The following is a 13,793-nucleotide window of genomic DNA, read 5'->3' on the forward strand; positions in this document are numbered from 1 at the left end:
ATTCATCCTGCATTTAGTTAATTCATTCAGCATTTTTATAATTCAGTTTATAACAAAAATCACTCAATATTTGCTTGTTTAGATTATTGAAAACCGGTAAACCAGTACTTACAATACTTCTCTGTGGTTCGATACCCAAATTACTAAGTGATAAGGTCGTGCACTTGCGACCGAATTGTATTGGAATTAGGAATTAAATTGTTAAGCTACCAAAATCACATCACAAGGCCTTAATTACCTAATATATGGATTGCAAGAAAAGTCTTTCTTATTTTATTATCAGAAAAATTAAATTCGAAGCACCTTCTGCTAGTATCTCTTTTGCAACACCAGGAATATATTAATACAAGAACATAATTCCTCAACTCAAACTTGTATATTTCAAAATTCCATATAGAAAGGCACAAATTATCTTCATAAGGCTCGCTCTTTCCATAAGTCATAGGTTATGATCAGAGGCGGATCTTAAGGTAGAGTAGTGGGTGCTTAGCCACTCTCATAATTTTCAAATTTTTCATCATGTGTATAGATATTTAATTGAATTTTTTTTTTTTAAGTTGTTATATAGCTCAGTCCGCCTCATAGAAATGTCAAATGTGTACTTGTAGCCTAGTGGTTAGATTATACTTTGTGGTTGTGGAGACTTGAATTCAACTCCCAGTGATAACACATTATGCATTTACACATATTATGCATTTTTACATTTCAGTCCTCCAATCTGAAAATTCTAGTTTCGCCCCTAGTTATGATCCTGTCAATTATAAGCAAGAAGAATCTGAAAAGGGTGGCGCTTTGCTGAAACTTCAAAAAGATACATGATTATGTTCCTGGTTTCTCTGGAAAATAAAAAGCAAAAAAGAAGGAACAGAAGAAAAAAAAAAACCTTGATCCAACACCACCAACTCCAATTACAGCAACTGAGTCACCTGCACGCATCTCAGCTGCATGTCTCATGGCACCATACGCTGTAAACACCGCACAACCTAGAATTGCTGATTCAGTGTACGGCAGTGTCTTTGGAAGCACCGCAAGTGCATTTGCAGGAACTACGCAGTACTCTGCTAATCCCCCCATGCTGTACATATACACTGGTTTCCCTGTTAATAACCAAAAAGTTAGAAATAATATTCAAGGAAGAGGGAGGCTATGGTACTATGCATAGTGCATAATGGTCCATACTATGGATCAATTTCTTCATTTTAAAAGTTCAAATAATCAATCTGAAATTTCAACATGATCTCCATCTAAAAATGTACTTGTAGACCAAATTTTACATTATTTAGATTTTTTTTACTATTTTTTCAGATAGGTAGAAAATCACTTGATCTAACATTCCTCGACCATTCAAAAGTAGTGATTTCCTACTGATCTAAAAAAAATAATAAAATTCTAAAAAATGTAAAATTTAATCTGCAAGTACATTTTGATATGGAGATCACGTTAAAAGGTTCAGATTGAGTATTTTAACTTTGGAAACGAAAATATTGATCCGTAGTACGGACCAATCCGCGCTATGCATAGTACATAACCTCTCACTCTTCAAGGAATAGATAAATGGCATGTAAATGTTTACTGGTACGAGTTTTCTAAGTACCATTTCGAAGAAATAGTCTGGTTTCGCCATCATAGAGTGTTCCTTTAGCACGATTATATGCAAAGAAAGCCTCACACAGATCTTCTTGACCCTAGAGTAAAAAATGCATTAGATTGTTAAATTTAACTAACTACAAAAGTTTGGGATCAGATTTAAAAAAAAAAAAAAATCACCTTTACACAGTAAAAGCAATTCCCACATGGCATGATGAAGGCACCGACCACCTGACTTCCAATAGGAAACCTGAAATTTCACACAGAGAATTTAAAACCACACTGGTCGTATCAAGTTTCAAAGTAACAAATTCTGTAATTTTTGTCAGGACGAATATGAAATTCTGTAATTCTTGTCACACGAAGAATTGATTGCTTATTGCATGTACAAGAAATTCTGTAATTCTTTCACATGCTATGCAACACTAGGCAACTTCACCTTTCTCTTACGTTTCCTGATCTTTAATGGCCCTTTTTCTCTTGCCCTTTTTCTCTTAGCCTGTTACTCCCTGCTCCGCCGCTCCCCCCTTCTCCGATACCCAATGCATCTTTAGCCCTTTTTACTAAGCAAAATAACCACAACCAACTTTCTCCTTCTCTAGTAATGCCCATCTTTAATGGCCAAGCACCGCCTCTCGACACCCCAACCACTCTATTCTGCTTCCTATCCCCATTTGAGGAACAAGAGAGAACTATGGTGGCCCTAAACAACACCGTATTGCTCACTACCAGAGAAGGTCACCTCCCCCCCTCTAGGGAAGAATTATCTCGGACTCTCTCCGAGAGATATGGGGGTCTAGAAGCAAATTGGTTCCTCTCCTCGGTTTCAAGGGGTTTCCTTGTTAAAATCCCAGATTGGGCCTCGCAGGATGTCATAGAGGGGGATGCAGAGTTCTGGGACTCACATTACAACCTTCTACCACTTCCTTGGCAAACCCAGAACAGAACCTTCCCCTTACCTCAATCTCAATCGGTGGATATCACAATACACAATTTCCCTTTTGATTTCTGGCATCCCTTCTATTTTAGACAGGCAGTTGCATCAATGGGAGTACTCACTGGGATCTCAGAACAGGGGCTTAAAGGGCTGGAAAAATCAAAGCTCCAACTAAGGCTAAGGTGTTGGGATACTACCTTAATCCCGGCCATGCTCCACATTGGCCATGGGACAGAATTGTCTAAATGCAGAGTAGACCTCCATGGGAGAGACGGCCTCATGGCAGATGACCTGGCGCCACCGCATCCTCCCCGGGATGAGCATGAGGATAATTATCAACAACCTATGATAAGGGACCACCACCTGCCCTACATACCCCCTTGCCGGAGGAGACATCTTATGGCCCAGCCACCCACTCTGGATCCATTAAGGAGAACTGCACCGGCGGCGCAGTTAGGGTTGGAATGTCATAGGTCTACAACTACGACCTATAGACCGGGTCCAGACAAGATTGTTTGTACAAAAGACAAACGGTCATCTATTTTGCACCCGGTGAGGCAAGAGGGACAGTTCCCTGACATTTGGCAGGGGTCTGGCGCGTATCAGTCTAGGGATGAGTATAATCCATACCATATTCATTCCAGGCTCGACACCTGTCCCCCTCAAATGCATCTGAGGCACAGAAGGTTCTGGAGTGAGACAAGCAATTATAGAAAGACCTGCATGACAAAAGACACGTGCCAGTTGCTACAGAAGCATGCAGATAATTCATCACCTTTGGGTAAGAAAATAAACGGTAAACTTACCAACCTATGCTTTTTGGACACGTACCACAAACCCGATGAACATCTCTCTCACGCCACTGTTCCTATAAATCAAAGACCCCTTCACATTCCTTCTCTACTCTACACCTCCTCTCTTTCTCAAAGAAACAACAGCTCCCCCATCACCTCATATCCTCCGAAAAAAATGTCCAGCCTATCCCAAGAAGATGAGGCTCTGATCCAGCGGTTCATAGGCCTCAGAACTGATGAACCACCCCCCATCACTGTTAGGCTACCTCAGTCGGCGGCTACCAGTACAGATTGGGAGAGCACCCTCCTAGTCAAAGTCATCACTGACAGGACGGTAATGGATAACCAGTTTATCTCTAACATGCTCATAGCTTGGAAAGTCGACCCCTCTACAATTTTTCGCCCCGTAATGAGAAACCTTTATCTGGTTGAGTTCAACAGTCAGGAGGACTTGTTCACTGTCTCACTGGGTGGCCCGTGGACCTATAGGGGAGATCTAGTAGCTTTTAGAAAGGTCAGTTCACACTCTGACCTACACCCTGCTCATATTGGGTTTGCAAAGCTGTGGGTTCAGCTCCATAGCTTGCCACTTAACTCTCTGACTGAGGAAGGCCTGGATATAATAGGCAGTGAAATAGGCACCCCTGTGTCCCCGCCGGTTGACGGTTTTGTTAACGGCTTGAGGTTTGTCAAACTCAAGATCCTGGTGCAACTTGATAAGCCCTTAAAAGACATGGTGGTCTTTGAGCACCCGACACTAGGCCCCTTGAAAGCTCACTGTCATTATGAAAAGGTCTCTCGCATTTGCCTTTTCTGTGGTAAACTGGGACACGAGCTCATAGGCTGCAATGATCGTAAAAGGCTAACCGAGCTACTCCAGTCACCTGATTATGCAGGGAAATATAACATGTCTCAGGTCCTTGCACCGAAGCACGGTAAATGGATGACGGACTCGGCCTTCATACCAAGAGAGGAAGGCTATACCTCGGGTTCAAGGAACAAGAGGCACTTCGGTCAGGATTTTCAGAATGGCACGTCCAACCGAGGGCTGTTTGGACAGGACCACCACCAACAACAGGGTCCTCAAGTGCCGGTTTCTCTAAGCCCTTCATCTCCTACTTTTCTTTCCATCCCTCAACCAAAGAGGCCGAGGCCGGCGGGCCTGAATTCGCCGGCAAGGGATATATGAGCCTATTCTCGTGGAACTGTCGGGGCAGCGGAGGCTCGACGGTTACCACGTTAAATAGATATCTTCGCTCTACAAGGGCCCCAATTGCGTTTATTTCTGAAACTAGGTGCGGTCGGGCCATGGCAGGTAGGAGGATTGATCAATTACTGCTAGAGAACTCATTTGTAGTACCCTCTGAGGGGTTATCAGGGGGTCTCTGGCTCTTATGGAGTAATGATGTGCAGGTGCAAGTTCTCAGCCACTCTAAGCATTATATCATGGCTGAAGTGTGTTTAAAGGATAGGAAAGACTCATGGGGGCTGGTTGGAATTTATGGTGATCCATCAAGGACCCTAAATCAAACTATCTGGGACGAAATTGAGGCTTTTGTTAACCAATTTGAAGGCCATGCGTGCATTGTGGGGGACTTTAATGCAATTAAGGCCCAGGAGGAGAAATGGGGGGGCTCAAGTCATCTGAGTCCAAACAACAGGTGTTTTCGTAGCTGGATTCATAAATTGGGCCTAGTGGACTTAGGGCATAATGGGCCATGCTATACCTGGTCTAATGGGTAGAGTGGGGGGGCCCACATAGCTCAAAGGCTAGACAGAGGCCTTGCAACTGTTTCCTGGATGCTCCAATACCCAAACTCCGCTATGTTTCACCTCCCCAAATTTGGCAGTGACCATCTACCCATATTGCTTCGCACTGAGCCGAAACCAATTAGAGGAAAACAGAAATTTCGATACGAAAACTGGTGGGGAATGGCTGAGGGGTTTGATTCGGTGTGCCAAGTAGCAGCTGTGCAAGGGAATGGTGATTGGGATAAAACTAGATCAGCCTTCAAAAGGGAAGTCAAGGTTTGGCTTGTAAAACACAAAACTCCTGATTCTATGCTTAAAGAGGTTGAAAAAAAGATGTTGGTTCTTAATTCGACACCACCAGATCGGCAACAAAAGAATTATGAAGAGGCACTGCAGCGTGAGCACTCTCTTATACTAAAGCAACAAGAGGCGTACTGGGCACAGAGAGCAAGACTCAACTGGGCAATTCTTGGTGATAGGAATACAAAGTTTTATCACGCGACTGCAATCACTAGGAAGAGAAGGGGAACAATTCGTGCGATTGAGGCTCCTGACGGCTCATGGGAAGTGGATATCAAGAGGATAAGGGGCCTTTTCGTAAGTCACTTCAAAAAGGTCTATGAAAAATCGAATACAGAACCACTTTCTCAAGTGTATGACAGAGGCCTAATTGAAAGCATAAGAGGGATTCCCTCGTCGGCCCATATCACTCTAACTGCCATCCCAACCGAGCAGGAAGTTTACTGTGCTTTAATGTCACTGGGCCCAAACAAATCAGCAGGCCCAGATGGCATTAATGCAGGGCTCATCCAGCAACAGTGGGGAATATTCAAGGGAGCCGTTATGGGTCAAGTTCTGGACTTCTTTACAACAGGCCGTTTACCTTCTAGCATATCCCGCTCTAACCTGATCTTAATTCCAAAGGTAGAAGAGCCGACCAGAGTGGGTGATTTCAGGCCCATTTCTGTTTGTAACGTAATATACAAGATTATCTCAAAAATTCTCACCCTTCGGCTGAAACCTGTCATTGGCCAGTGCGTTAGCCGAGCTCAAAGTGCTTTCCTACCTGGAAGGGAGATTTCAGAAAATATTATTCTTCTTAGAGAAGTGTTGCATTCGTTCAATCAATCAGGTTACAGGAACAAGGAATTTTGCTTGAAGGTGGATCTAGCAAAAGCTTTCGACAAAATGGATTGGGATTACATCGCTAGCCTTCTCCCGATCTATAATTTTCCTGAACAATTCTCAACTTGGGTCATGGGATGCATAAGATCTGCAGAATTCTCAATCATACTCAATGGTAAGGGGGATGGGTTTCTCAAACCAAAGAGTGGATTACGTCAAGGGTGTTCTCTTTCTCCATACATTTTCATTTTGGGAATGGACCTGTTGTCAAGGAAATTGCAGGCACTGGTGGATAGCGGGGCTCTGAAAGGGGCTAGACTAGCACCCTCAGCAACTCCGATTACAAATTGCCTATACGCCGATGATTTATTGCTCTTTGGGGCTGCTCGGGTTGAGGAGGCGCAACTCATAGTTCAAACCCTGAAGGATTTTGCTAGTGTTTCAGGCCAAAGGGTAGGCCCTCATAAAAGTTCCATCTGGTATAGCAAAATCACAGAACAGGCTGAAAGGGATCAAATTGCAGCAATTTTCCAAGTACCACCAGAAAATGCATGCCATTCTTATCTGGGGGCTCCAATTCAGACAAACCGTGAGGCCTATGAATTTTTGATTGATAAAGTGGCATCCAAGCTTCAACTGTGGAAAAGTAAAATGCTTTCCCAAGCGGGTCGCGTGATACTTATCAAAACGGTATTACTGGCTCTGCCGGTTTACTACATGGCAACTTCAAGCATCCCAAAGCAGGTTATAAAGGAGATCACCTCTATTATTAAGAGGTTTTTTTGGGGAAAAACAGACAAGCCAAGATACATGGCGTATCTGGCTTGGGAGAAAATTGCAAAACCAGTTGGATTGGGAGGCTTAGGCATTCGAGATCTGGGCACTATTAACCAAACCTTCATATTAAAGTTCCTATGGCGACTGGCTTCTGGATCAGAGGCCTTATGGGTCAATATAGCTAAGGCAAAGTACATGCCAAGAAGCGATCTATGGCAAACAGCGCGGACTTACAACTGTACAGCTTTTTGGAGAGCAATTCTTGCACATAGGGAAGTGTTGCTGCCTTGGATCGCATGGTGTTTGGGGAATGGTGAATTGTGCGGGGCAATGGCACAACCTTGGTTTGAAGGTGCCACATCCATTAGACCCCAGAGTGAGGAGCAAAGAAGACTCAAGGTATGCGACTTAGTGGTGCACGCCACTGACGCATGGGATGTAGAGGCACTGGTGGGCCTTTTTGGTTATACACACACAATGAATATTGTGCATTCAGTCAAGCAACCTGATCCAAATGAAGGCCAAGATAGACTGGTATTTAAACATGCTACCAATGGTCAATTCTCAGTACGAAAGGCGTATGCTCTGATAAAAAATTGGGAAAACCAAGCTGACCCGCAATTGAAGCTTTTCTGGGAGTTGGTCTGGAAAAGGGGAGAAATCGCTCCTAGAGTCAGATTGCATATCTGGAAATTACTCAATTCAGCAGTACCGTTGGGGGCAATTATTCAGAGAAGGATAAGCAGGGCCAACCCGATCTGTCAATTATGCGGGGAGGAGGAAGAAACTGTCACCCACCATGTGTTTCACTGCCAATTCGCAAAACTTTGCCACTTCATGGGACCGCTAGGCCTCAGGACAGAGGCACTGTCAGGTACGTTAATGCAGATTGTAAAGCAGTTAGGGGATCAGGTTGATGATGATCAATGGGCTCTTCTGGTAAACTCATTTTGGGCAATTTGGCGATGCCGAAATGACTGTACCTATGGGGGGAAAAAGGCTGATTTGGGTCAGTTCATGTCACATCTACACTCAATAAACTGGGAGGCAAGAATGGGGGCTATAGGCGTTGCTAGATCAATCAATAGGAGTACGGAGCTGGCACCAAACTTTCAGCCTAAAGACTATGTTTGCTACTTTGATGGATCTTGGTCTGACGGCTGGAATGGGGGCCTGGGTGTAGGTGCCTTCTATAGGGGGGAACTTTTGCATTATAAATCAGCAAAGGCAGTGGGGAGTTGTCCTCTTGCAGCTGAAGCCTTGGCTCTTAAGGCAGCTCTGGAGATCATCAGGAACTTGGGTATTACAGAGTGCACGTTTTTCTCTGACTGCAAAACTTTGGTGGAGGCTGTCACTCAGCAAAACCCTCCTTCAGAGATTGACTGGAGAGCCTATTCAGTTGTCTTCAAAGCTTGGGAGGAGTTCAAGTTAGAGGAGGGCTTTGAATGTATTCACATAGATAGAAGGGATAATGATTTTACTGATAAACTGGCAAACCTGGGTAGGATAAATGGTTGGGACTGTACTGGTTTTACCTATCCCTGCTTCGCAGGTTTTTAGTAGAGTCTTTTTTCTCTTTTATTTCTTTTTAAGGTTTAGGACAGAGAATGCTACTATATTCTGAGGTTAGGTCCTAGTAAAGGTTCATGTATCTGTATTGGCCTACGGGTTTTCTGGTAAACAAAAAAAAAAAAAAAAAAAAAAAAACTAAATTGTCAGTGTGGGCCCCATGCTCGACCACTTCTCCAGTAATCTCGTGGCCAATAACACAAGGACTGGGGAATGGGAGCTCTCCTTTCATTACATGTAGATCCGAATGACAAACGCCACATCCTACATGCATAACCATTGCCATATTTATTGAACTATTGAAAAAATCAGAAGCAACATCTTTTGAGAAACATAATAGTATATTTTTTAAATTGCAACCAGCTTTTACTGCCATTCTTATTTCTTAACTTCTGTTTGCAAAGAAGATCTGACCATTCCTATAATTCTCAGAAAGAGTACATTGTGGTGATTTCTCTTTTTCTCTCTCTAATGTAAGTTCGCTTATAGCTTAAATTGACACATGAAAAAGGTACCAAAATTAACTAGATTTGATACTAGAATGATAACAATTTCGAGATGATTGCAAAGCAAAAATGGAGCTACCTTTGGTCTTAATTAGAACCTCTCCAGCCTTGGGTCGTGGCATCTTAAATTCCTCAATAGAGAGGGGTCGACCTGGTTCATAGAAAACGACACCCCTCATGAAGGAGGTACCTCCTCCGACGTTGTACCCGGCGGCGGAGGTGGTGGCGCCGACTCCCTCCGAGGAGGATGTGGAGAGGCATCGAGGAAAAATTCTTGGAATGGAGTTACCGGAGAGGAGGCGACGGTGGAGAGAGCGAGCGAAAGAGGAGAACTGTGCCACAAAGGTGAAATTGAGAAGGCAGAGGAGTTGCTGCATAGCATGATTTCCAATGGGCTCGAGCCTAATGTCGTGGATTACAACAACACTCTTATAAATGGGTTGTGCAAGAAAGGTGAAATTGAAAAGGCAGAGGAGGTGTTGCATAGCATGGTTTCCAAAGGGATCGAGCCTAATATTGTGATTAGGTTTAAACCTAATCAGTATAAGTTTGTTGAAATAAACCTAATCCTATATATCTTAATATCTAGACCTTCTCCTCCTAGCAAGAATCTAATTTTATAAAACAGCCGCCGCACCTAACTACATCTACTAAATCATTCACAGAACAAATCAACAGGTAGAGATATCACATCAACATTCATGTCTCACACAATAATTTCTTCACCAATTGTCCTGATGTGAGTACGCAAATTGTCTATGAACCACTAAATTATTTTGACTCTTTGATAAACGAATGTTTACGGACTACTCTGCCATAAAAAAAATATATATATTGTGGACTGGTTAATTGTGTTTATTTAATATTGTTTTTTTATATTTTGCGCACATCATATGACAATATGACATATATCAACAATTTAACATTTCAAAATTTAAAGTCTCAGACCGCTAGTAGTATGTGGTAGGTAATTAGGATCACTGATTATGAGTGGAATTACAAAACTCAAGTTAATCGTGAGTTGAGTTCGAGTCAGTGAGTCAGCTCAGTTTTGCCTTCTCAATTTGAGTCAATTCAACTTGTTATTTTTTCAAGTTGAATTTGAATTACACTTAACTCAAGCTAACTCGGCTTGTTAGCATCTCTGATTTGATGCCACTTACGATGAAATATTAGGTAAATGCTATGTTACTCCGATACTCCTATAAAGCCATCGTACCCGTGTCCGACACATATTCAACACCGACACGCGTACGATACGTGTCAGACACGTCAGCTGGCGTATCGCCTTACGTGGCGTGTCCTTACTCAGCAGATACGGTCTCCGATACTTGTTGACTCGCCTGGATACGGCCCTGACACTCCCTGGACACGGCCCTGATCCACCGTGCACCCCGCCCATGAGCCGCGTCTGTGAGCCGCGCGAAATTTTTTTACCCCAGCGTGAATCGAACTCGCGTACTCCGATACAAATCCCACTTTACCTCAAAACTTTTTACCACTCTACCAAATTTCACTTGTGTCATAATGAAGCAATTATAATATTTAATATATTATTAAGTTAAGTTATTAATTATCTAAATACAATATATAAAATAATTAAAATAATAAATATATAATAGCCGTGTCGTATTCTCTATTTTTGAGAATTGCCGTGTCGCCGTACCCGTGTCGTATCCGACACGATACCCGTACCCGTATCCATGCAACATAGGGTAAATGTGTTGGTTAATATGCGTTTAGTTATCTGTAATATATATATTTAGGATTCTTTCTCGTCGGCTCTGTACTTGTAATTGGTATGTAGCAAAAAGTTAATAAGACCTAAATGCATTATATTTTCTGAGTATAATTTGAGTGCAAACTGCACGAGCAAATCAAAACAAAAGCCAATGCAAATCCGTTTGAAAATGAACTTTTAATTTGAGCCATCGGAACTGGATGGACGACCCAGCAATATCAAAATTAAACCTCTACACCTATATATACTTTCATGTTTCATCGACACAATTCAGCCTTTCCTGTAAAAGAGATGTACTCCTCGGTGTCAGGCTATGACTGGCCCACATTGAAGTAAAGTCCCTGGCAATTCTATCCGGGGCAGTCTGATGTCCGTTTCAAACCGCCCGATCGGTCTTAAGATTCGTGTGTACAATCATTAGATTCGTGAGAACCAATTTTGCATGAATCTTTATGCGGATTGTACCACTGCGATCAGACAAGCCTCCACTCTGGAATTCCCTGTATTATGGTTTTGTAAAATCTCTCTAGACCGTTGATCCAAATCCGACGTTCCACAAACATTTTTAAAAGAATTCAAGCACGGTTTGACTCTAATTAAAGTCGTTACCTGGTTTGCACCCAAATTAGATAAAAAAATATATATATATTATATATACTCATAATATATTTAAACTACTGAAAATTAAAAATAATAAATGACCATTTTAACTCTCCTAAATGAACTAAAAAATTATAATTACCAAAATAATAATTTGGATTAATTATCTATTTTTTATAAACTTTTCAGATTTTTTTTTTGCTGTTATAATTACATAGATTTTTCTGATTTTAAAAAAAGTTCCTAAAAACAATGGAAAAATAAAATGCAAGGCCTGAATATAGATAAGGTATCGAATCTTATATTACCAAAGCATAATTAACTTCACTTGATTCTTTATTTTCTGGACATTTTTGCATTTTTAATTTTAACATTAATACTATTTTTAAGCAATTGAAACATTTTTACAAAAACAAATTTTAAGAAAAAAAAAACATGGGTCAACACAATCCGTGCCTTGCTGGTACCCATATATATTCATTTTCGACATTGTGCAGCACGGCACAATGCAAACCACGGTTAAAGTCAACAACCGGTAACATGGCAAGGCACGGTTGCATATCTCTACCCAATCTATACCCTATTCTTTTTTTGAAAAATAGTGGTATATACCACTGATTTCATTGAAATCAGAATCCTTAGCACAATCGATCTGGTACCTAAAATTGGTACCAAAATCAAATGTAGCAAGTCTTTACAACAGGTCAAAACAAAAGTAGCAATATGAGAAAGTAGCAAAAACATAATAACATGCACAAAACATAAGGCATCAACCTAAGAAAATATCTAAACAACATAACATGCACACAAAAAACTAAGTACTACATATCTAAAATGTCTTCATCCTCCTCCTCTTCTCCAAACATTGGAGATGGAGGGTTGACATTGCCAAAACCCTGCATATCTCCCACTGGTGTTTCCTGGGACAGGGACAACAGAAGGTCCATCACTTGGGTCGTATCGGGACGTCTTTCTTCCTCCAACAGAACGAGATCTGGGAGATCCTTAACATCAAAAGGCATTATGAGATTTAATTTAAAGAAAGAATTGTCCCCTCTAGATTTACACCAAAATTGAGTAAGAGAAATAATCTTAGTACCAATAACCCTAATAGAACATGGAGAACTATCATTAAAGCATAATCTATTTCGTTCCAACCAAATGATCCATAAAACAGCATCTCTCAATAATTCAACTAATAGTCTATCTTTTAAAGGGATAGAAGCATCAATCAGCCATAATTCATCTAAAGTATGACAATTATAAACAAAATTATTATGATTTGCAATCCAAATCCAAATTAATCTAATAAAAGAGCATTGAGTGAACAAATGATCAGTGCTCTCTTGTTGATCACAAAAAACACACGTAGTATCCCCTTGCCACCCTTTAGCGGCTAAATTGAGTTTGGTAAGTATTTTGTCCCTTCGAACCAACCATAAAAAAAAAAATATTTTCAAAGGTATATGAGATTTCCAAATGGTTGAATACTCTTTATTTGGTATTCCCCCATATTCCAACCACTTATAAAAAGAATGAACAGTAAAATTATCGTCCTTAGACCAACGCCATATAAGCTTATCCTCTAGCTGATCAGATAAAGTAAAATGTTGAAAAAGAAATTGCAAAGCATTCCATTCTACTAAGTAAATACCCGTAAGTTGTCTCTTGAAAGACAATTGTAAGAAGGAGTTAGCAAAAGCACCTGCCACAGAAATAAACCTATTATAAATAATTGAAAACAAATTGGGATATAAATGTTGCAAAGCATGTTCAGTAAACCATCTGTCTAACCAAAACGCAGTTGTTCTACCATTACCTATTTCTTTATTAAGGCCTAAATTAATTACCACATGATCTTTGAGAATAGATCTCCAAAAAGGAGAACATACAAAAGGGGTAGTTCTAAAACCATATTTACAGTGAAGAATATCTTTCCATATACCAGTAATGGAATTGTCATGGAATCTTATCCACCACTTGGCTAGAAGAGCCTTATTCATAATTTTCAGATCTAAGATACCAAGTCCACCTTGGTCTTTACTCTTACATACTGCATTCCATGCAACCAAAGAATATTTTTTCCTAGTAGAATTACCCCCATGCCATAAAAATTTCTTTCTAATCGTATCTATTTTATGCCTAATTTTTGCGGGTAATCTATAGATAGACATCCAATATAAAGGAATCGCTGACAAAACTGAATTTAAAAGAGTAACTCGACCTCCTAAAGATAATAAAGAGCCAACTTTGAAGTCTTATTTCAATTTTATCAATTAAAAGTTGCCAATCTATATCCATAAGAGACTTATTATTGATTGGAACACCTAAATAAGTAAGCGGGAGATTAACTACTTTACATCCTAACACAGAAGATAAATCATCACATTCCGATATAGATAAAT

The 13,793-nt window shown here is 40.8% G+C and overlaps 1 protein-coding gene across 1 annotated transcript; it reads right to left on the reverse strand.

Moving 5' to 3' along the window:
• Nucleotides 1-644: 644 nt before the first annotated feature.
• Nucleotides 645-12,410, reverse strand: LOC144548311 (uncharacterized). The gene is made up of 7 exons (XM_078296987.1): nt 12,253-12,410; nt 9,127-9,557; nt 8,681-8,805; nt 8,110-8,162; nt 1,768-1,837; nt 1,595-1,685; nt 645-1,097 (listed from the first exon to the last, which is right to left on the reverse strand). The coding sequence occupies exons 1-7, from the start codon at nt 12,408-12,410 to the stop codon at nt 820-822; spliced, it is 1,206 nt and encodes a 401-aa protein (XP_078153113.1). The 3' UTR covers nt 645-819.
• Between the last annotated feature and the right edge of the window lie 1,383 nt (nt 12,411-13,793).

This window comes from Carex rostrata, chromosome 33 (genome assembly GCF_964058835.1).
Source record: "Carex rostrata chromosome 33, lpCarRost1.2, whole genome shotgun sequence".
Taxonomy (NCBI): domain Eukaryota; kingdom Viridiplantae; phylum Streptophyta; class Magnoliopsida; order Poales; family Cyperaceae; genus Carex; species Carex rostrata.